Consider the following 25,259-nt stretch of genomic DNA (forward strand, 5'->3'; position numbering starts at 1 on the left):
TTTATTGTTGTGATAGTCAATTTATTAGATCTGCCAGGTTATGAAGACTGAACTATAGGCTAGTTACAAATGCCAGCACCATAACCCACAGCATGGGGTCACATCAGAAGGTAACTGATACAGATTTTATATTTAAAGCAAAGTGGATGAATATGCTATAGCTACCTTATGAGACTGCAAATTACCAAAGACTACAGTTTGCTAAATGGCTGAGTTGGTAGCTACATATTATACTGAAGCTGATAAACCTAACCAATTAAACCAACTAACACTTTTTGAATCATATAATTCATTTAAATATAAAAACCACACTAATCACCTCTTATAGCCACACTGCTAATCATTTGAATAAAACAAAACCCACAATTACAACTTTTGTAACTGGAGATGCAACCTACAATCGACACTTGTTTTTGAAGAACTTTAAAGGAAAAGGAAGTTATATTCTACTAGAACAGAGTTGAACAATAGGTATAGTTACATAGACATTATTTGTGTTGGTAGTGATGCATATAGTTCCTGAAATAATGATACACACAGAAGATATAGGGTTTTATTGGCTAAGTACTAAGGAAGGGGGGCTACAGCCACCTTAACCCACCCACTCCCTAAATCCGCCCCTGGTACCCACAGTACAGAGGGAATTAGCTATATGGAGATTCACTATTTAAAATGGCCTTTGGCATTAGTTTTCTTGGCTTCGTGTTGGTTCTTTGGAATTACTTCAAAGTTGGGAGGGGAAATGGTGGGGCATTTTCCACTTCGATTTGTGAATCCCCACTTCCCCACTCATTCCTCACCCTGCCCATACTGTGTTGGGGGGATAGGCATTATGGGAATAAAATTAATGTAGTTGTACATTTGATAATCATAATGGTCAATTCAAACCACGAGAAACCAATTAGTTGTAGCAAGGTATCTCTCAGCTTGTTTAGTCCGGGTACTGATGAACAATAGGGGGCGTGCGCCAAGTTAAAAAATCGTTTTAAACAGATTATGCACTGTTTCCAACTTCCACACAATAACTAGAATTGTGCTAGAATTAGTTCGCTTCTGCTATAGACATGCTAGAAAACATTTGCTCGACGGTTTTATTTAATGCACACTGCAAGAATGCGTTGTACAATCGTCTAAGCTGAACAGCAATCATTTAGCTAAGCTGTTAACCTATTTTTGTAAGCACTGTTAATATAACATACTGCAGTTTGCTAACTCTCGTAAATCGCTACCAATAATGGTAGAATTATAGTTGCTTCAGAAAACCAGCGACACTTGTACAAAAAGGCTTGAATACCGCTACAACATGAAAATACTACAGTAGTTAACCTTTTGAAATGGTAAGGAAGTACTTCTACATCAGGATTAAACTAAACTGGATGGATTTTGTTTACACACACCTTGCCACGTGGTGGGCATTTAATAGAACTTTCGAGCGAACGATTACTAGCATGCCTATAAACAGCAACAAACTAATTCTAGCATAATTCTAGTTGTTGTGTGACAGTTGGAAATAGTGCACAATCTGTTTTAAACGATTTTAAACTTGGCTCGTGCCCCGATTGATTCCATTCCGTTCCGTTCCATTCCGGCTTTCATCAGTACCCGTTTAGTCCTGTATACCCTTAAATGCTCCTATCAATGTAATGTCTGAATACCACAAGTATGGGCTGAGGGTATGAACCTTATCCACAATGATATCACAACATAAAAATGGTGGCAATAGTGGGGAACTTGCAATTGTGCAGAGGGGTATTGGCAGGGCCGCCCACAGGGGGGCCCTGCCAATACCCCCAATTTATATATATATATTTTGGTCTTCAACTTACAACTTGGGTGAAGGACCCCACTTTAACTCTTTGCCCTTGGCTGCTTAATTTCTCTGGGTGGCCCTGGGTATTGGGAGATATGGTGATAATGCATGCACTGCAGCAAGTGGGAAGGTGAGGCATATACATCTACTTACAAGACAAATTTGGATAGTTTGTATCCACATCACAACTTTGGTCTGGTTTCGCTTAGTCACATCACTTGATCATACATGCTACCTTATTTAATGGTTCCATGTCGTAAAAGTCACAAGTGAAATTCCTTTCGGCTACTACAGTTGAAAACGTAGTGAAGACCCCACTAACATGGCTATAATGTCAATTATGATGTCATTGTGGATAGAGGTTTACCGATATGGGTTTTTGCCATTTTCCGATATCCGATACTGATGTCACCTAAAGAAATTAAACCAATAACTGATGGTCGATCTGATATTTGCAAGGCACAGCTGCAGTTTTCAACAAATGTACATGTAATAATAATACTATACCTATCTATGATCTACTGTAACTCTTTTATGCTAAATGCAATCTGTGGTCTATGTTTGTGGTGTCGCTTCCATTGTGCAACCCAGAAGCACCACAAATAATTATTAATTTTTTATGCATACTCCCATCCAGGCTTAAACGGATTACTTTGCATTACTTCACATTTTAATGGCTGGTAGAGAAGACAGATTATTATTAATGTTTTACAGCACATAGGTACTGAAAGCCAATGGCAAGTACTGCCAAAGGCTAAATTACACTAACATAAAATTAATTAGCTACAAAACTTATTAGCTACAAAACTTAAAGTACACTAGGTTAAAATTAGATAATTAAGAACTGATTGGTTTCTTATAGGAAAAGCGGGGAGGTAAAGTTATGGTATTATGGTAGTTTGTCGTAAAGTGGAGGTTTTGTCGTTCTAACACACTGGCTACAGGGACAGAGGTAGTGGAAGGTATGTACATCATTGTCATTAAACTCTTGTATGAAGTGATTCTGCCTTCCTTAGTTCTCCTGTGGCTTTTTCATCATCTCTAAAGTACTGGCTTTTACTATTTCATTTTAAACAATGGATAAGCACTTCAGCAAGGAAAAATTGCCTGTGTTTGTATGGCTTCTAGCTTTGTTCAGCACAGCCTCGATAAACAAGGAGCAGACACTAAAAGTTCCACTGATTAAGTAAGAAACCAATGTAATCCCACTGTGTGAATATTGTTAGCAATATCGATTCTTGTAGCACCTTTACCAATTACTGATATGGGCTAAAATTCCCATATTGGTGGCCAATCTGATTATTAGTACACCTCTAATTGTGGATATGGTCCATTAAGGGAAGATGGAGGTTGTATTGTTAAAATTTAAGCGTGCCCAAGAGCAATACCAATGCAAGATTTGAAACATTCTTTGAATGCCAGCCACTACACTTGTATTACTAAAGCCTGGTTCAAAATCAGAATATAGATCACATATACATGCAACTGTGTATATCCCCTACTAGCCATGAACCTCAAGTTTTGCTACATGGGGGTTTATATTGTCGATATGTCTCAGTACATGTATAGGCATGAAATTGTAATTTTATGTCAATATCACAATTACATAATAAAAATGTCCTGCTTAAAGCTTGTCGTATTCCATTTTAACGTCTATCTGGAAAAAATCACATAATTGGTATAATCATCATCTTTAAAGTAAATTGTCCACTGATCAATGTCTTTATTGTAGGCAACCAGTTCTCCTGTAAACCACCCTCCGTCATATTTTGCCTTTACTTTTCCTCCTATCTTGGGTTTATTGCTAGGACTGGCACTCTTCTTTTTCTTGCCTGCTTTAAGTCATCTTCATCATTCAAAAAGTATTGCTACTTGTCTGGAGGACCATAGATAGCTGCAGTATCTCTTGGCTTCTCTTGCTTTGTAATCGTTTCTTTTTAGCATCCTCTGATCTACCAATAGCATATAACATTAATCATTAAGCCATTAACTAATATATATTAACAGTATTATAATGTTGCACACACAGAACAGTCAGTAGGGGTCCACAGGTGCTGGCAATCTCCCTTGTTTCCTGACCTTTCTCCATGAATCCAAAGCTTATTAATATTTTTCTTTCTACCTGTTTTTGTTATGACAGAATTTAATAACTTGTTTATCAGCACATGTTACATGCAAGACTCTAATTACAGTGATAATTGTGTTGCAAATAAGTTAACAAATGTAATCGTATTTCCTGTACTTGTATGGTGTGCTTAGATAAGAATCAGTGTGCTGGTAATCCTGTGCATAGCTCATTTGGCATAGCTAACACAGACATTATTGTCCGAATGTGTGTCCCTCCTATCAATTTGTAAACGTTTGTTAGCCGTATCATTATCATTACAGCTATGTCCCCATTACACGGCATTTAAACAACACTTAGTAGAAAAGCCATTCTGTATTCAATCCAGTCATTATGGAGAAATGGACAATTCACTGGGAAACCATAAATGCCACTGTGTGGCCAGAGCTACAGAATCAACACCTTGCACTGTAAGAAATTGCACAGCGAAACTGGTAGTCTATGACGACCTTGTCCTTGTACGTATAACTAACCGTCGTGGATTGGTTACGAGTGGATACAGCGTTCGTATCAGATTTCGTATCATCAGTCGTCTTGCTTCGTCGTGGGACCATTTCTTGGAGACGGAATTCTGTCCGGCACAGGCCTGCCAACTCTCACGGGTTTACCGTGAGTCTCACGGTTTCACTACCCTGCTCAAGGGCAGCAGATCGAATCTCACTGTTTTTGAGGCCTGCTAACTCTCACGGTTTCACTAACCTTCGTTGGATAGAATCTCACGGTTTGTAGCGCGAATGTCACGGATTTCAAGTTTAAAAAGTCGAGACCTTTTTTTTTCTTTCTTTTTGGTCTCAGCATAGCATCTACCAGTTTTTTTTTTACTACACACTGCAATACTACAATAAAGGTACAGAAATCTCAAGATTTTTTTACTTTCCAGGTTGGCAGGCCTGCCGGCACCGTAACAGTAGCTCTCTATCAACACCCAGTACCTCCGTCGCGGTAGTATCAAAGCATCCTTTGCCGTATCAGCAGTCCTCTATTAACACCCAGCAACACCGTCGCGGTAGTATCAAAGCATGCTGAACTTCGTCCCAGTAAAACTACACACTGCAATACTACAATAAAGGTACAGAAATCTCAAGATTTTTTTACTTTCCAGGTTGGCAGGCCTGCCGGCACCGTAACAGTAGCTCTCTATCAACACCCAGTACCTCCGTCGCGGTAGTATCAAAGCATCCTTTGCCGTATCAGCAGTCCTCTATTAACACCCAGCAACACCGTCGCGGTAGTATCAAAGCATGCTGAACTTCGTCCCAGTAAAACTAGATCCCGTAAAACTAGCCATTTTCCATATAGGTATATTAAATTTTCCGTATACTAAATATTACATTTTCCGTGCATAAAAAAGAAATAAAATGTTAGTCTGAATCTTCAAATATGGCATAGCCAAATCAACTTGGTGTATCTAGAAATATGCACCAAATAACCACTTATTTCAACAGCAAAAAATTTACTTACAAGATTTGAAGGTGTAGCATACTGACCCTAAGGAAAAATAAATAATTTAGCATATACGTATAATTTTGTACAATGTCTCAAATAGCGGGCTGGATGTTTCTTTCAAGCTACTGCTAAATTCACCCAAACCGCTAGCATAAGTGGAAAATGGTTACAAAGGTACTACAATAAGGATTAACAACACGGTTGTGGCTACACTTGTACAAGGCACGTCCCATAGGCCAACTTATGATGCATATTTGTGGGCTATCAACTGCCTTCATAATTGTAAGGTTTCCAATACCATGCAGGACGCCCAGCCACTACACCTTACTAGGTGTTCAATTTCATAAGGAAGAAAGGAGCCAAGTCCTAGCGGCTTGCTTCAATTCCTTCATGAGTTATGATGGATTACACAACGTTACCTTCTGTGGCTTATTTTTCACATACTGTAGACATGTACAAATCCATTATTTCACTCTAATGCTGCTTTCTAAAACTAAGGCTAAAACTTTGGACATCCCAGGCCATCGGTTTTTCTCTATATAATATAACCAAGAAGTTATTATAAAAAGTTTCAGAAAATTGCAAAACTAGCTGTGCTTTTGGTCACATATCAATAATGGTTACCTGATTTGCGAAAAGGTACCTTTTCCACACATTTGACATACCAGCAAACAAAATGTCATAACTGTTGATACCTTGCACTGATTGACTTTCTGTTTGTATCAAAATGTAACCAACTAATGTAGGCATATTCATGGAAAATTGCAGACACATGCTTGCAATGACACAAAAGTTACAACGTTTGGAAGTTGAAAGAATGGGTCAAATTTTATGTGTGAAAAAGGTACCTTTTCGCAAATCCGGTCACAATGTATGGATGTAGCCAAGCTTTTACCACACAAACTCAATCTTAACATTTCAAGCAAAACGCCCTAGATTTGCTGTTGTATTGCCAAAGTATCAATCAACAAACTTTCTTCTCAAAAGTTAACATGATGGTAGTGTATAAAGCAATCCCATTGAAATAACCCAATATTCAGTATGCAATGCTTATTATTTACAGTAATGACTAATTATACACAAACAACTCACCTGCTGTGATGGTAATGATTCTTCATAGTGCTACAAAATCAATAATATGTAAATGTAAGCCTAATCGACACTTTGACACTTATGTTAATGCAATGATCATTGTTATCTGGTCGTTGACTGAACTGTAATACAATCAGTTAAGGTACATCACACGGAAGATTTTGTAGGTTAATTTACCTGAAGATAGTACTGGTCTTGTGGAGGCTGTATGTTGCGAGCATAGTACGGTGAAGGTGAATAGCCCAGTGAAGGTGAATAGCCCTTTGCAATGTGCAGCTAAACTAAACATATGAACTTTTATACTGTACACACATACATCTGAATAATAATCTTGCGGCAGAGGATAGTGTGTGAGGCTCTGAAAATAGATAATAGCCATCAGAAGAGGTATTTGCTATGTCATACGTAGTATGTACCTCAGAATCATAAGCTGCGTGCATCTGATCATGACCTGTACCACCACTAGCAACAGCTGGATCTTCAACCTGTAGTGGTCAAAATAAAATCACAAATGATACAGCTTAGCTGTGTACACACCTGTTCCACTTCAGTATAGGAGGATTGCAACTGGTGACCATTTTGTGGTGCATCATGATAAGCAGTTGTTACCTAAAAATGTATCATCCGTTACACTATACTAATTATAAGTTAACACACTTATTGACCGTGCTCTCACTGCCCAAGCTGGAGCTCCCCTCGGGGCCTCACACACTAGTGGAGTAGACACTACTCTGGGCTTCTTCAATACATTTTTCACTGTCCACCTTTGATCCAGCTCTTGAATGAAGTCTTCTAGTTCTACCAGGGAGACCATAAAATCAGCCTTGTTGTAAGAAGCCTTGTTGTAAGAAATAACATTCATGTAATGTAACTAACCAGTAGATCGCCACGATGGTGAATGTGTTCTGTAAGAGCCTTCACCGTCATCACTCTCTTCAGTCATATAGGCTGGTATGATTTCTCTCCATCTTTTCTTTTCTTCTTTCGTCGCTTCTTGCGACGATCATACAACTGTTTCCACAATATTGAAATTTATTGATGCGCCCAAAGAAAACTAACCGCTTTCTGCCTGCTCCTCACTTTGGTGTTCCTGTCATTGGCTTCTTTAATAGCCACCTGTCAGGCCTCACATCAGTAACTAGCTTTCGTCTACGGGATTCGTAGTAACGATGAACTGCCTCTAATATTAATAACCAACATCTATATATGTAAATAAAATATGTAATGTGTACTACGTTACATGACTCAAACAATATATACCAGTATGCCTTGCAAATCCCAGATTTTTAACAAAAAAACTATATGTACATGTTCCATCAATTTTTAAAGTATATACAGCAAGAGTTGCTAAAAGCTGACCAATTTAGTAATATGTAAATAAAGGGTCTAAGTAACTCATTAGCGACGAAACTTTAAAGCATACTATGCGTACCGTAGTCTCAATTAGGTGTAGTCTCATGAAGGTACAAATATCACCTGGTGACATTGCTCTTACTTCAATGCAGCCAAAATGTTGGCTGGTCAATCATAATTATAACCCCAATCATTCAGAAAATCACGATGCAGAATTTACTTAAAACAACCTTGAATTATAGAGGAAGATGATTTATTTTAAAACTTCAGTGCTGGTCACTGTAAATTTCTTTTGAAATATTTGAGCCAAAATTCTGCAGTTCTCAAGTGCAATGAAAAGATGACTTGAGTCACTTGACAATGAACAATTAGGTGAGAAAAGGCAAAATATGGAATAATGGAATGGCAGAATTACAGAATAAGCAAAACTTTGAATATCCCTACAAGGCAAAGATGAGACAACACTAAAACTATGCTCAGCAATTCTCAGGACGATCTTGAAATAGAATCACTCTGAAGTAGAAAAGTACCAATACTGACATTACGTAGTATCACTGCCTATATTACTGGTATCGGTACCAGATCCATATTGGCAATACATACTAAGAGTGAAGACTTACCACATTTCCTACATTTTCAACCATCATTAAATAAGTTTCTAGTAGCAAATAACTTACAGTAGTTATGCAAACAAACTAATACCTTGTTACCGAGGCTCTTTTAAAACTATTGGGACACACACACACACACACACACACACACACAATGTGTATTCTAATAAATGCTCCACGTCACGTGGTGCTTAAAGTGCAGTTAGGTACAAAAACTTCAGTTCTTTCTGCTGTACTAGCTAATATCAGCTATCGCTCTAAGTTAATAGCCCTAATTAATTGCAGACACCTTTCTATTAACAGGTGAAAGCTAAAGCAGGATTTAACCTTCATATTTTTTTTTATGCGCTTAGAGATGGATGACTAACAGTTGAGGAAGATGATTAAGTAGAACAATTATTGAAAACACAAAATACGGCAAAATGCAATAGCAGAGTTGCAGAAAAGTGAAATATGAAATCTACCGAATCCGATCTGGCTTTATATGCTCTTCACCTCATATAATCACAAACACAAGACAACAATAGAACAATGCTCAGCGATTTGAAGGGCAGTCTTTAACGAATCGAATAATGCTAGTAGCAAATTATCGAATAATTATTTCAGCACTATTTCAAATGCACTTCACCATAACTTTGCCACTAAAATTTAAGTTCTCTTTGCTGTACTAGCTAATACCAGCTATCACTCAACATTACCTGCCCCAATTTATTAGTGTACACCATCTTCTACGAATATAATCTCTCAAACCCTAATTAAATGGTCATGAATGAGCCTATAATCCAAAATTATGTCACAAGCAAAAATGGCTACACATTAGCAGGTAAACTTTGATGACTCTTCTATGGCCGATAATTTTGAAATCTCAGCCAAGAAAGAAGATATCAAAGCATAAAGTAGCCTACAATAGAGGTAGCTATGAAAACCACTCAAAAATCGCTTCTACATACTCTAAAAACCATACCTGTGGGTTAGAGCCTGATATCTCCATTAGCTGAGATATGACTGTACAAAATTTTCCCCCTTTTCTGTCAGCCATAGAAAAATCATAACAGTCCTTCTACTAAAGCCGCTATTAGTTTTCCTTGTGATGCAATTTTGCTCTGCTCTCCAGTGACTTCCAATTTATTCATGCAATTAAGTAGCGTAGGGCTGACAGACTAAAGTCACCACGGTGCAAGCCATGTCAGGTATCAACCTTATGATATGACAAAGTTTCTTTCCAACATAAAACTGCTGGTGCCATTTACAGAACAAGAATATTAAATCACATGCATGTACAGCTTGAACGGGAGTCTAAGACCAAGGTGCAAAACAGTTCATCAAGTTTATTATTGCTCCACCATATACCCCCATTTCAGGAAGGAGGAGAACTAGGAAGGGATTCGACCTAATCTACCAACTAACATTGTAAGTCTATCTCCCTCCATTGTCAGCAAATACCTGGGTCTTCTATTAATTAACCCCCACCCCTGGGACTCAATTTTAGTCTAATCCTCTCGTTTTCCTGCGTCGGGATACATGGGACAAAACATGAAGTCTTACTTTTCACTTGCTTCAGAGGATATTTCTCAACTAGTAACGCTCAGCGGGTCACATATGGTAACAACAATGTACAGCTCAAAAAGTCTGCACTTTGATGCAAAATAATTTTTGGCAGAATGCACATGAGCATTTTGCATAGTTGCATACATTATTTTTAGTAATATTAGTGTCATTTTAACTTGGTACTACACTTCCAATTTGCCAAATCGCCAAATTAAAGTTACTGCAAAAAATTTCTACACATAATGTATTTAGTATTGCATCCTTGTTCTCAGAGGTCGAAAGCACTCATGTGCTTACAAGTATAAGCAAAGATTAGTAATTTTACAACCAATTACGGACCATAATAATAAAAAGTAAAGGAACAAGGTGGCTGCTTATACATCTGCTGAAATACTAGTGGACATTTAATCTCTAATAACTATACAACAGAAATACAGACTGAATTAGGGATTAATATATATCTGTAGGCATAGACAACCACTATTGTTTCTTCACTTTTTTATTACTATGATACCTAAATGGCTGTAAATTAATTTTTTGCTAATAATTGTTTGTTAAAAACATGATTATAATTTGGTGAACTCGTGCCTACAGCTTTAAAAGAAAAGATGGCCACCATTTGCACAAGCACATGCACTAAGAATTAATTAGCAGAAGGTTAATAAGTCAGTGTGCCTCATATCCAACTATTTTCAGCCCATTATACAGTGTTCCAAAAAGAAACTTGAAAAATACCTCTACAACCAATCCAGCCACTACAGAAAAGACGAAACATTCACTCATCTAAACACACACCATCAGCTTTCAATTAGCGTAAGGCAAATGCGCCATTACGCTATGTTTTCAGTTACCGATACATCGAACACGATACCTAACATTTCAAGCAAGGAATAGTTTGTAAAGCACCTCAGTAGTCAGGGAAGTCTCTTACTGTAAGTTTTGCACTGAAGCCATAGCATGCATACCGCAAATCGTCACCTATGCGAAGGAACTGGGCATTGTAGCTGCTATGATTGGCGAAAAGGCACATCTAGGGACAAAACGACATAGAACAGTGAAGAAATCAGGCCTGTAGCCTTATCCATTGTTTAGATGCGCTGGGCTGAATCAGTTAGTACAAAATTCTATCAAATACTGTAAGAAAATTTCATTGCAACTTGTTAGAGTAGAAGATAAGGGTTTAGGATAAATCTGAAAACTTTTTTGAGCTTGGCCATCCCTAACCAATACTGCCAAGTTTCATTGGCTATTTTTTGTGCGTGTTTTTAAAATCAGTAAGCTTAGGCTCGAAGGTGGTTTCTTTTCCGAGTTGAAAACCAGGCGTACTGACTTTACAAAGACACTGTAAAGGGCTTTCCTAGCAGATTTTTCTGGCATTCTGCAACTGAAAAACACTGTTAGTAGTAGGCTGTTCAGTCTCCCAGGAAGTGCATATCTCATCATTGTAAAAGTGAACATGACCCAAACTTACGCGAGCAAAAATAAAGAGCAGCCCAGAGGCTTTATCAAAGAATACTAAGATACACAGACTATAAAACAGTTAAGAAGATACTTCTGTGTGTAATATTCGTTTAAAGCGGTTGTGTAAAATGTGCTTCCTTAGCAGCACATAGCAACGTATTTCATGAATTATAAGTAATTCAAGGATTACAAAATACTCCATTGCAATAAATTGCATGTGAATTATTACAAAACAAACCAAAGTTTTATTTATAGTACAGCTTATGTAATATTGTTGCATTGTAGTGATAAGCCAGGTAGAGCTGGTGCCTGGTTTTGAGAAGTAGCACAACATGAACTTGTTTTGGGTGATATTACAGGGCAAGAAACCCCCAACCTTCAGGATATTTAATAGACAATGATACTGTATAATAATGTTAAACGCATATTTGGACTTGAAATCTCATGTGAGTCTAAAAAGCTGCAATACAAAACTAGCAAAAAATGAATATCAATTTCTAAAGGAGCTTAAGGTGGTGCTAAAGCAATAATGCGCATACCTGAGAAAAATGTTTTGTATCTCAATTTTAGACAAACAAAATGAAATTAGTGATTAATTTTGCGTGGAACAAGCTGCACATATAGCATTTGTAGCAGGTAAAAAGTGTAGAACTGGTCTCGAAGCAAGAAATCGGCAGTACTAGGTGGACCACAAAAGATACGTTATCTTGCGACAACCTCAAATTTTAGCTCCGATACTTCACACGATGAAAGCATACTATTACGGGAATCATTCTAAGTATCAATAAGTGGAAGCAAGCTACAAGTCGAAGTATATGCCATTTCAAAGCAAAGGAAGGCCTTGTCCTACCATTTGCATTAAGCGAACAAAGCCATACAATGGGTATTAGATATATGGGAACATAGAATTATTCAGACAGTATTACTTACTATTTCTACGAAGTTTCATGGCGATTCAATCCGTATTTACAAAGAAAGGGATGTTGATTCAATCCTTATTTACAAAGAAAAGGATGTTTGTAACACTGCTTGTAAGACCTTGCTGTTGACAAATAATTATTAGTGGAGCTTGTTTCGCCACCTGTTGTAATTGGCTTTGTCAAGGAGAGTTGAATTTGTTTCAGTCCACCTGAACCATGTAATGGCAGCTGATGCTAACAACTTACTTGTTACTTGTGGTAGGTTTACACTTTGCTAGTGTAATATTTGTTTTGCTAGTGTAATATTTGCTTTGCTAGTGTAATTATGACAAAAACTTTTGTTTAGAATAAGTCATGTTATGTCATAAGTATTTACTATGGCTTCTAGTGGGTGTCATTACTTTATCACCACCTTAATCACTTCCAAGCTCCTCTGCCTTGTAAGTTTGCTTGTCAACATTATGACCGAAGCTGAACATATCAGTAGAAGCTGAACATATCAGTATCAATAGACTGTAGCTAGCTAGACTTACAAGGATTGTTATACTTGGTGATTATGCATTATTATGGTGCAGTTGGTAACATAACAACAAAGGTGTAATGCAAGCCTGTTCAGTGTCATGTGTTGTTTAAGTACTCCCAGCTTGCTAGTATAGGTAAGACATTCAGTGATAGCATTCTTCAGTAGATAAACAATCCCAATAGAATGATGTGATGATCACCGAGGCCGAGCCAAGGTGATTATTATATCATCATTGCTGAGAGGTATTTATCCAATGAAGAATTAAACCTTATGACTAGGTGAACAAGTTGATGTTGTGCTACTTCTAAAAACCAGGCGCCACTGTGTTGCTCTACTTGAACTTAATCACCATTCACCAATGCTATACTATTATACAAAGTTAATTTTACATGCTGTAAAAGACAGAACTAAGACACAGTTACGCATGCACTTCATTGTAATTTAGTATTTCGTAATTCATGAAATACAAGTATTTCCTGAAATATGTTTCTAAGTGTTGCTAAGGAAGCATAATTGTAATAAACCACTCTAAATGACACATTACGCACAAAAGTATCTTCTCAACTGTTTTATAGTCTATCTATCATACTATTCTTTGAAAATTCTCGCAGCAAAGCCTCTGGGCTGCTCTTCATTTTCGTTTGCGTAAGTACGGGTCACGCCCACTTTTAGAACGGCGAGATACGCATCTACTGGGAGCCTACGAGGCCTACTACGGCATTTTTCAGTTGTAGAACACCTGAACAGCCCACTAGGAAAGCCAATCTCGAAGCCTGTGGAGAGCCGCTGCGCCGGTTTTAAACCTCGGAAAAGAAACCACCTTCAAGCCAAAGCTCACCAGTGCGGTGGTTCACTAAAGGCTTTGTTTAGCCTTAACTTGTTGTGGATAAGCTGTTTTTACCACTGAGCTAATGGTTTGCTCACGTGGGTGCGTACAGATAAACATACATAGGTACATAGGTACACACACACGTTTTTCAGGAAACAAGTTCAGTAAACCAGGCGCGCGCCCACAGCCGGCCTTCGGCCGGCTGTGGGCGTGCGCCTGGTTTAATTACATCAATATTTGTTGTCATTTGTTATTTTGTACCTTTCTTCTAAATCAAAATCAGCATCGAATTCTTCATATAGCTTCTTAACATCTCCCTACAAATATGATCAGTTAGCCATGATAACGGTTGCAGAAGTATCAATCCAACACAAGGTAAATAAACAAATGAAAGTTTATTAATCCACCTGCACATGGCGATGCAATCAAGTAAGATGCAGCAACTAATACTTAAGCACTTACATAAAAGCTTCTCTAATATTAACTGTTAATGAATACTGTAGTACTTACACTCAAATTGGTATCGAGACGTTCATCATTAGAGCTAGCAAGTGCTTCATCTGGTGTGGTACCTTCCTGACCGGCAGACTGTAAGTTTGCTATCTCTTCTCTCATTGACCCAACTTCTTCTTTTAAGGCTTCTACGGTCATCCTCAATGCCTGATTGTCCATGGCAAACTTTGATAGTGCTTCTTGCTGACTTTGCATCATAGCAGCCATCTGGTCAAGTTTCCCCTCAATTGCTGAGGTCACAGGTTCACTATGCTGCTCTTGTCTAGATCTCACATAGAATCCAACCGAATGACTGTTCCTATTATCCACACCTAGTGGTACCCAAGTAACACACAGAATAAATTTGGCCTGTTGCCTTCTCACCTCGAGTCCTTGAAGTAATTCGTTGCTCTAATCTTCGAGGTGTGCCACGGTTGGCATCCATATCTATTGGAGAAGTAGTGATATGCAGAAATTATGTCTGCGACTTCTCACCTCGGCCTTGTGGAGTCTGTGATTGAAAGCTGTGATCTGGTCCCTGAGGTGTGACACGGTTGGCATCCATACCTAGATATAAGTAGTGATAATATTGTGTAGAAATTATGTGTGCTGACTTCTTACCTCGGCCTTGTGGAGTCCGTGATTGAATGGTCTGACCTGGATCCTGAGGTGTGCCACAGTTGGCATTCATACCTGTATATAAAGTAGTGATATGTAGAAATTACATGTGCTGACTTCTTACCTCGGCCTTGTAGAGTCTGTGATTGACTGGTCCGACCTGGATCCTGAGGTGTGCCACGGTTGGCATCCATACCTGTATATGAAGTAGTGATAATATTATGCAGAAATTATGTGTGCTGACTGCTTACCTCGGCCTTGTGGAGTCCGTGATTGAATGGTCTGACCTGGATCCTGAGGTGTGCCACGGTTGGCATCCATACCTGTACATGAAGTAGTGATATGTAGAAATCATGTGTGCTGACTTCTTACCTCGGCCTTGTGGAGTCTGTGATTGAATGGTCCGACCTGAACCCTGAGGTGTGCCACAGTTGGCATCCATACCTGTATATGAAGTAGTGATATGTAGAAATTATGTGTGCTGACTTCTTACCTCGAGTATTGTAATGGGTCATTGTGTTAATTAATCAAAATGCTCGAAGAATTGACCACTGGGATTTCTGATTCCACTCTCTAGGACTAGCCAGTTTCCGAGCTGGTTGGACTGTACAGCTGGCTGTTTTAGCGGTTCAAACAACTCAAGTTGTATAAATTTTCTTTGATGGCGCTTATTTCGTGTCATCCCCCTCCAATTTTCTTTCTACAACCAATTTCACGCTCACACATAACTCACGTTAGATATCTCAACAAAGTCCTCTTCGTTTCCATTTTCGGGGAATTCCAGAAGTTCCCTACTTGCGTCCTCCTCGAGATCCGAGTCTTCTGTATGCATTAACTTGTGCCGATAATACGTAGACTTGGACACTTCTTTGTGGCAGTGATCACAAAACTGACGCTTTCTATTTCGCTTGACTCCTAGGCTTTGTGAAGACAAAGTCGTCTCGGCCATTTTATTATCGTGTCAAACCGTAATAGTTATACGGATTCTTATACGATTGGCGTATCCAATGTATCACGAAATTTATTTCGTATCCGTACGTCTAGCTCGTCTCGAGAAATGGCAGGTTTCAAGTACAACTCGTAACTATTAGTGAGTTTCGCTGTGCCAATATTACAACAAGGAATTTCATCCTCATCATTACCTGAACCACTACCATAATCTTCATCATCACTAGGATGGACATCAAAGTCAGGCATAACTCCTTTGACTCCATCAACATTCCAAATAAGGAATACCAATAGAAATATTAATCTTATCATTATCACAGCAGCAAATAATACTAGAACTGTTAGTTAAACAGACTTGAAGTATTTTATAGGCACAGAAGTACAGGATGTAATGATAACTGTTCAAACATTACAACATGATTGTATGATGTCATAAGACATTCCAATACCAGTACCCATACAGGATGTATGGCTAAAGCAAGTCTTTTCACTGAAGTGCAACTGAAATACACACAACAGCAGAGTAAATTAATTTAGTTTGATTGGCTATAGTTACCTGTCAATGTTTACTTTAAATACCAGTAAATCATCTGTTTCCATTCTGTACATGTCTCTTAAACAATGGAAATCATGTCACCAAGTTTTACATGTTGGTAACACTTACACTGACAATATGTAGCATTAAATAAAGTGTAAGTGACCATATTTCTTGTGTCATATTATGGTATATACTGAGGGATTCACTGAATACTAGGTAGCCATGACAAGACAAGCTCATGGTCAAAATTATCACAGAAAATGTTACGTATTTTGCAGCAATTGTTACACTTTTATGGTACTTTTACTATAACAAACTTTCCAACATGTGACTTAGCTGATGCTAGTCATTGCAGTTCTTAGAAATGTTCCTGTTTTTAGAAAAACAAGAAAGAGTATTATATTGTTATGGCAAAGTCTGGAGATGTCAATCAGTGTGGAGATGTCAATCAGTGTAGTGATGTCCACAATTGATCATGAAGACATCTAATGACAACTGAAGATATCTAATGAGCTCACATTACATCAGTGTTAGTGATCACCACGTTGTTAACATTGTGTATATTCATTTATAGGTGATAATTGTCATTACCTCTGAGTATTTATGAGAGTATAATAAAGAGCAAACAATGACATCCACCAGTGAAAAAACCTTAAATGAACTGGCAGAGATATAAATTTGCAGTAGAAATTAGTTTACTGTAGAAGTTCCATTTCTTACTCTTTTGTAATTGGGGTAGTATGGTGTATTTTTGATGTCTTGAACTAATTCAGTCTAGTGATCTTGACTATCACACAATCATAATTAAACACACTCTATAGCCTCAAACTATGTAAGCAGCTAGACTATAGCAGCTGTGGTTAGTACTGGTTGCCATGTTTCAAAGTAGCACTCTCTTATACCACTGTTTGTTGCCTGTCATTGTGTTGTTTTACTTTTAATACATAACCAACTATTTAATACTTAAAAACGAAAGACTGCTCTATTAGAGAGTTTTAAAATTGCTTTGTCATAAATCACAAATATAGTTGTACTGAGAGCTAATTGATGTGTGCAGACAGCTTTATTGATCAACCAGTAGCTTATCTAGCTAATGAAATCCATACAAGTGCAAATTATATTCATATGGTTATAAGTGTCATTTAGTCTGGACTATGTTGCCACTATTATCTTAAACAAGATTCATAGTTGCAATGAATTCATTAGCCCATATGGTACTGCTAATAATACTCTAAACGTCAAAGCCTACAATTATTCTTTGAAGGATTGCTGTGCGCTGTAACAAAAATAAATCTAAAAATGGGTGACTGCTTTATTAGAGTAACTCAAAATAATTGTGCTCATATCGGTAGCAGTTATACACTTACAATCACTTTTTTTTGCTTTGACGTATTGAGTGGTTAGATTTTTTTTAATTTATTCCCGGGGTAACCAGCATCCCTTGCCACCACCCCTAGCACTAGATGTTGAAGTGCTAGACAAAAATTGGACTGAGATTAAAGGGAGCAATTTAAATAATTAGGGGGAAGGCACCCGACCCTTTGATAGTACAAGGTCAAGTGCCCTATGGCTGATGGGACAACCACTGTGGGAGCGCGCCCCCCTAAGGCACGCAATTGCTGAGCGGAGCAACGAGAAGCTGATGCGACAACGTAGCCAAGACATCACCCTGCTGTAGGGAACTTCTCTCTTCAGGGACAGTAAGTAGGCTAGACGTTTGTAAAAGATGCTGGTACATCCACTGATTCCACCAAACGTTGAAAAGACTAATGGGGTAAATGAACCCATCTCAGTGGTTAGATGGCTGTTTATCTAGCTAATGAAATCCCTACAATTGTAAACTATATTCACACCGCTACTGGCGACACGTCTGACACGTTTGACTTCTATAATGTGATTCATTAGTAAAGGAAGTTTATTAGTCCCTATGATGTATATAGCACTGTACTAAGTGTTTTTGCTTAAAAGTAGTCTTGAAATGCTCTGTGTAGTAGCTACCAAAATCCATAATGACTGTATTCACTGACTCTAATAGAGCATTCACCAAATTCGCAAAATTGTTATGTTATGAATGCTGCGTAGATCAACAAGTTTCAAAAAATTGGTCACATAAAGAAATAAGTTATAATGTGTCAAATGTTTAGCATACCATACTGTATGATATCATTTTGTTGTGTGGCAACTTAATATTTAGTTTCCTTACCAGTTTAGTGTACTAACATTCATTAAGTCAGTGGTGTAGCCACCCTGTGAGGTACTTAGATATTATGTACATTAATGTACACTACACATTTATACCACAGCATTTGCTTTGGGCCACTTTTCATGAGTGGATTTCTAGAGACTGTGCTATGTGCTAGCCTTTGGGAATACACTGGTACTTTGACCTGCCACTGGCCAGCTGAAACACAACAAGCATTGGCACCATTGTATGGTTGCCCAGATGATTTTACATTTATTTATTTCATTATGAGTGGCACTGATCACTTCATTTAGGCTACGTACTCCATATGACCTGCTCAGTGGTATTTCTCTGTTGATATACCAATTTCCAACCCACTACCCGTGGTGCACTACCCGTGGTGGTGTATATACCTGAATTGCAGACACCACTGTGAAACATCATAATCATATAAGTAGCTAGCTCCTAATGGATTGAAGTGGGTTGAATATTTGAAATATAACATATGCTACAATATGCAAAACTGATGTGGAGTGTATTATAAGTTATTTCATTATCTGCAGTAATTTAGCTATAGTTTACAGACAGTTGATTGTGTGGTAATACACAGCTAGGTGCTTAGTATGCTATATATATTTACAGTCATGATCAAGGGTACGTAGGGTTAAGCACTATTAATAATCACAAAATACAGCTCATGACATCAAGTTTGGGTAATGTTTTGGTTGTCAAGTTAGCTAATCACAATGTGTTTTATTGATTTCTAGTACATAATGAAATTAATTTTATAACAAAATATCGATTTATTTTTTAGTAAGACTTTACAGTGCAAGTGTTGAAGGTCTTAGGGACCTACAACCTGTTCACAATGAAGTACACATGTTTGAAAAGGTGCAGAAAGTAGTATAAAATAGTATAAAGTACATGACTGGACATGGGCAGTCTAGAAACTGCAGCCATCAAATTTATGCTTGAATGCTTTCAGCAGTCTTCCAGGTGGTCAGGATGTTTTCCCCAATTGTAAGGTCTCATCAGTGCGTGTTTACAAATACTAGTTCAATGGCTTGAGACCTCTCATGAACTACTTAAAAACCCACAAACACTACTGTACATAACATGTTTTAAAGTTCAACTGCTCTAGGATGGACGAAGAATTTATTGTTGTCCCTGAAGAGGTCTCCTTATTTAAGTGGTGTATAAAGTATTGCAAATTTGAAACGTACACAGATATCTTTGGGCATGTGCATTCAGGAGTGTCATTTTAACTAGGGATTCCACTCTAATATTATCACAAAGTGAATTCTGCAAAAAAATCAGGGAGATTATTAAAGATGGAGAACCACAGGCAATTTTGAATTTATGAATGGGCCTACAAAAACAGGGTATGTGGGCAAATTAAAATTGCCTACTTCTTCAAACTTGGATGCATTTATAACTTTACATTTCATTATTGCTTGGCCATAAAATTTTCAGCACTTATTTAACAATTAGTTAGCTTTAAACTAAAATTAATAGAATGAAAATATTCTACTCAATACTGTGATATGAGATGTTATGATGGCCACATGCCCTATTTTCGCAGGCCCGGTCACATTTGCTATTGGAAACAGAAGTTATGGATAATTCTTATTTACTCATTAATAATATTATTGTTGTCTTTGCATTTTTGCTTTATTCTTAGTTTGTGTGACAGATAACTAGCAAAAAGATACAAGCAAAATTAAATTAGGAAAAAATTGAACAAATTAAATGTTATTGACAAGTTTAATGGACTTGGGCTAGCCAAGTTACAGTCCGTCCGTCTGTCAGTCAGTCAGACAGACAGTCAGTAAGTCAGGCAGACAGCCAGTCCGTTCACCTGTCAGTCAGTCAGTCAGTCAGTCAGTCAGTCAGTCAGTCAGTCAGTCAGTCAGTCAGTCAGTCAGTCAGTCAGTCAGTCAGTCAGTCAGTCAGTCAGTCAGTCAGTCAGTCAGTCAGTCAGTCAGTCAGTCAGTCAGTCAGTCAGTCAGTCAGTTAATAAGTTAACAAGTCGGTCATTCAATTTGAATGTTAGTTGGTCAGTCAGTTAGTTGTTCAGTGCTAGTGAATCAGTTGGTTTAAAATACTGTTTAATGTTCAGTTAAAACTTCATGACACTAGTTACTTCTACTATGTAGTCATAGCTTATTCTGGGAATAACAAATATTAATTTAAAGAAAGTGGTTCATATCTCCCTAACATCACCTTTCATTCACAACAAAATAATGATAGGTATACAGTGTTATTAAACCAAAGTATGTGTTCAGTGTGATCCAATATGCTGTTTTATTGGCTAGGTCAAGGAGGTGTTGAGGCTGTACAGTTAAACAGATCTCCTTATGAACACATGATCTGCGTATATTCTTGTAACATCATCTACTAACTTCCTGGCTGTAGTTGGAAGCAATAGAAAGTCAATTGTACCATTAATATAAATTATGTAATTAAACATAATGAACGCTTTTTAAATTCACCAGAGTGTCCTCCATTGCTTTTGTAGTGCTACACAGTCAATGGAGGGTAATACCTTTCAGTGTGCCTCATATTGAGTATTACTGATCTTATTTACCATCAACCAAATACTAATTGTTATGTAGTAATGTAGCTACTGGTTCTTTATCTTATGATGGACATTTAAAAATATTACAAAGTTATACTAATACATTATTGAGTGATCTGTTAGTATCTCACTGTTCTAAAGATTATCCACAGCATCACATAATGAGAACAGTTACAGAGATGATAATATAGTATATAATTGTTGTGTAAATGGGGTATTCACTAGTAAAAACCACACAATACAGCCCATGACATCAGGTTTGGGTTGGGTAATGTTTTGGTCTGTTAGCTAATCAGAATGTGTTTTACTGATTCCTAGAAGGTAAAACACAATAATATTTGTGACTGGGCCTGCAAAAATAAGGCATGTGGGCACAAACTACATCCTGTCACACAACAGGACGTATCTCAGTACTAGAGTAAAATATTTGCATTCTGCTAATTTCATTACAATGCAAATTAATTGCTGTATACTTTCAAAGCCATAACTCATTGGCACAAAAAGTTATGGGCAATTAGATGTTTGAAACATTAGGTAAATTTTATGTGCCCACATGCCATATATTCACAGACCCGGTCACATTTATTAAATTGTATTTTTATTAAGACTTGTAGTACAAGTGCTGAAGGATCTGTAGGACACCTGGTCCTACAGTCTGTTTAAAGATGTCAAAATATTAAGGGTGCTAGCGGGTTTTTGAAGCCATTCAAGGGACAACCCACATAACCACATGCGGCTGTTACATCATAATTGGCATACTCAAAGTATCCGTGTTAGGCGGCTGTGTTTTGCGCCAAAGGAATTGGCCAAGAAACAGCCTGTTTCGTTTGAAAACCATCACGAAAATGATCGTCTGGGTGTCCAAGAGTGAAAATAGAGTGAATTAGCCTGAACGTTACTGCTAGTTTTGAAGATACGTGCGAACACAAGAACACAAGCCGAGACACAAGCTGATTTGTAGCCAACACAAGCCGAGACACAAGCTGATTTGTAGCCAACACACGTTCTTCCTGCGTTTTCTCGAGTGATAGTGTTAGGCGGCTGTGTTTTGCGCCAAAGGAATTGGCCAAGAAACAGCCTGTTTCGTTTGAAAACCATCACGAAAATGATCGTCTGGGTGTCCAAGAGTGAAAATAGAGTGAATTAGCCTGAAAGTTACTGCTAGTTTTGAAGATACGTGCGAAAGTGATAGTGTACGCTGGTAAGTTATATTTGTATTGTACACCTGTTCTTAGGTAGTGACGATGTTCCAGCTGGATTTATCACACATAACAAGACACTGATGTACGTTACGAGGGGTTACCTATCGAAGAGCAGGCTTGGCGACTCCACAAGCAACAGGAAGGTGTCCCAGTGTGTAAAGAAAGGAACAAGAGCTTTTCTTTTGTTTAGAACTTCATTTATAACTGGTTATTTGATAAAGTTGGCATTTGTGGTTTATTGGAATTTGTAGTAATAACTGGTCGGCGTGCGCATGTTCTACACTGCATTGTAAAAGGCGATATTCTGGAATACACGATAGTCGGATCTCTACCAAACGTTTGGTGGACCATCAGTGATAAATTTGTAAACTTTTAGCGCATGGAATTATAATTGTTGTGATCCAGCACGGAGTTACAAGGCCCGGAAGTCGAAGTTCGCTCGCGGGCACTCACTCTTTGTTTTATAACTCAAGAAAGAAGTGCAAAGACAAATCCCTGCGCTAAGTTTCCACAAGTTTGTTGAAGAACCTTCTCAGCGAATTTGATGCCTGTGCAAGCAGCCAGTATCTCGGAATAAGAAAAATGTATGGGTTGACTTTGAGGGACTATAGCGCGTGAATGAAACAAGGTACAATCTTATACTTTGGTCTCTGTATAGTAGAAAGTTAGGTCAATCTTCGAAGCAGTAGTTTAGATTTCTGTAGCTTCCTTTTTGCCTGTATCAAAGGTAAAAACAACAGCATTTGTGTGGCTTCAAAAAGGCGCTAACACCCTTAAGTATACTTGAAAAGGCGAAGAAAGGAGAATAATAATATATATCAAACCTGCAGCCACCCATTTTACACTTGAACACTGACAGGAGTCTGACAGCCAGTCAGGATATTTCCCCTTGTCAATCTCGTGTATTTGTACCCATAGGAACTCTAGAGAATGACATAATTATTATCCTACAGTACACCATGCAATGTGGAAACAAGTGGACGTTAGATGTAAATGTTTTACAGCACAAGTGCTGAAGGTAGGTGTCGTACAGCCTGTTTAAAGATGTTGTACTAAGTATGTTTGAAAAGGTGCAGAAGGAGAAAAATTGATGACTAGTCCTGGGCATCCTTGAACCTGCAGCTATCCCATTTATGCTCAAAAAATACTTACAGGAGTTTTGCCAGATCGTCAGGATGTTTCCCCTTGTCAATTTTAAGGTTTCAATGCATGTTTGTAAATTCTAGTTCACTTTTATCACATAGTGAATTCTGCAATAATGTAGGGAGATTATTAAAGATGGAGAACAACTGTTAATTATGAATCTGCTATGTAACAGAGAAAATTTGAACAATTCTTATTTACTCATTGTTGTCTTTTTTCCTTGTTGTATTTTTGTTTTATTGTTAGTCTGTGTGATAGATAACTAACTAATGGGCACTGCATGCAAAAATTATGGAAAAAAATTGAACAAATATTTAATAAAATTATGCAATCCACAAGTTGAGCTGTAACAATTTTAATGGTACAACAGAAGATAAGTGGCTAGCCAATTGACGTTTATCTCAAATCTTTAACAAACATTAGTCATTGTTTGTCTAGAAATGTCAATCAGTCAGTCAGTAAGTTAGTCAGTCAATCAGTCAACCAGCCAGCTATCCAGCTAGCCAGTCAGTCACTCAGTCACTCAATAATGTCATATAAAATTTGTAATAGTTGTATCATGGGCCAGTGTAATTTACCTGATATAGATGATTTTCATTGCATAAGATATTTTCAAGGATGATTTTTAAAGGAGGAATTTTTGTCAGCGCACATCATTTTTGGTGAGATTCCTACATAAACAGTCCTGCTGTACTGTTTGATATATCACTATATATACTGTGTGTTGTCCAGCACTAGTCAATGGAGGGTAATACCTGTCAGTGTGCCTCATATTGATCTTATTTGCCATCAATCAAATACTAGTTGTTATGTAGTAATGTAGCTACGTATTGGTTCTTTATCTTATGATGAGCATTTAAACAAAATTACTAATTTATACTAATACATTATTGAGTGATCTGTTAGTATCTCACTGTTCTAAAGATTATTGATAGCATCACATAATGGGAGCAGTTGCAAAGATGATTACTTAAAATATTATTGTTGTGTAGATGGGGTATTCACTAATAAAAACCACACAATACAGCTCATGACATCAGGTTTGGGTTGGATAATGTTTTGGTCTGTTAGCTAATCAGAATGTGTTCTATTGATTCCTAGAAGGTAATTTTATAGCAAACACAATTATAATATTTGTGACTGGGCCTGCAAAAATCGGGCATGTGGGCACAAACTACATCCTGTCACACAACAGGACGTATCTCAGTGCTAGAGTAAAGTATTTGCATTCTGCTAATTTCATTACAACCCCTGAATACTGTCAAAGCCATAACTCATTGACACAAAAATTTATGGGCAATTAGATGTTTGAAAAATTAGGTAAATTTTTAATGTGCCTACATGCCATATATTCACACACCCAGTCACATTTATTAAATTATATTTATTCGTATTTTATTAAGACTTGTAGTACAAATGCAGAAGGATCTGTAGGGAAACTGGTCCTACAGCCTGTTTAAAGATGTCAAAATATTAACTATATTTTGAAAAGGTGCAGAAAGTAGAAAAATATGTAAATTTAGCCTGCAGCCATCCAATTTATACTTGAACACTGACAGGCAGTCAGGATGTTTTCCCCTTGTCAATCTCATTTATTTGTATCCATAGGAACTCTAGAGAGTGACATAATTATTATCTTACAGTACCCCATGCAATGTGGCAACAAGTGGACATTACCCTGTATTAATGCTTTATAGCACAAAGTGCTGAAGGTAGGTGTCCTTCAGCCTGTTTAAAGATGTTGTACTAAGTATGTTTGAAAAGGTGTAGAAGGAGAAAAATTGATGACTAGTCCTGGGAATCCTTGAACCTGCAGCTATCTGATTTATGCTCAAACGCT

General features: G+C 37.6%; 2 protein-coding genes and 1 long non-coding RNA gene across 10 annotated transcripts in view; 1 reads left to right on the plus strand and 2 right to left on the minus strand.

Annotated features, from left to right (window-relative positions):
- LOC136247561 (equilibrative nucleoside transporter 1-like) overlaps positions 1-25,259 on the plus strand; it is a 265,718-nt gene that overhangs the window by 91,156 nt on the left and 149,303 nt on the right. The window lies entirely within an intron of this gene.
- LOC136247573 (uncharacterized) lies at positions 3,377-4,990 on the minus strand. The gene is made up of 2 exons (XR_010697650.1): positions 4,809-4,990; positions 3,377-3,762 (listed from the first exon to the last, which is right to left on the minus strand). It is a non-coding gene; the product is annotated as an uncharacterized lncRNA (long non-coding RNA).
- Positions 7,353-16,265, minus strand: LOC136247564 (uncharacterized). Of its 7 annotated transcripts, none has more exons than XR_010697641.1 (11): positions 15,322-16,210; positions 15,201-15,272; positions 15,080-15,151; positions 14,953-15,024; positions 14,832-14,903; positions 14,706-14,777; positions 14,595-14,657; positions 14,229-14,542; positions 13,980-14,035; positions 7,533-7,653; positions 7,353-7,484 (listed from the first exon to the last, which is right to left on the minus strand). XR_010697641.1 is itself a non-coding variant. In XM_066039321.1 (11 exons), exons 1-10 carry the CDS (start codon positions 15,341-15,343, stop codon positions 7,550-7,552), a joined length of 939 nt encoding a protein of 312 aa, XP_065895393.1. In that variant the 5' UTR covers positions 15,344-16,246; the 3' UTR covers positions 7,353-7,484; positions 7,533-7,549. The 7 variants fall into 7 exon arrangements, 6 of the variants coding, with proteins under 6 accessions (XP_065895393.1, XP_065895394.1, XP_065895396.1 ...); XM_066039321.1 differs by having other exon boundaries at positions 7,533-7,673; positions 15,322-16,246; XM_066039322.1 differs by lacking the exon at positions 15,080-15,151 and having other exon boundaries at positions 7,533-7,673; positions 15,322-16,237.

The sequence above is a fragment of the Dysidea avara genome, chromosome 2, assembly GCF_963678975.1.
Source record: "Dysidea avara chromosome 2, odDysAvar1.4, whole genome shotgun sequence".
Taxonomy (NCBI): Eukaryota; Metazoa; Porifera; class Demospongiae; order Dictyoceratida; family Dysideidae; genus Dysidea; species Dysidea avara.

Coding starts and splice junctions, on each gene's coding strand:
- LOC136247564 (XM_066039321.1), bottom strand. CDS start 15,343: ATGACCCATTACAATACTCGAG. Junction 15,273..15,321: donor GACCCATTACAATACTCGAG/GTAAGAAGTCAG, acceptor CTTCATATACAG/GTATGGATGCCAACTGTGGC. Junction 14,778..14,831: donor ACGGACTCCACAAGGCCGAG/GTAAGAAGTCAG, acceptor ACTTATATCTAG/GTATGGATGCCAACCGTGTC.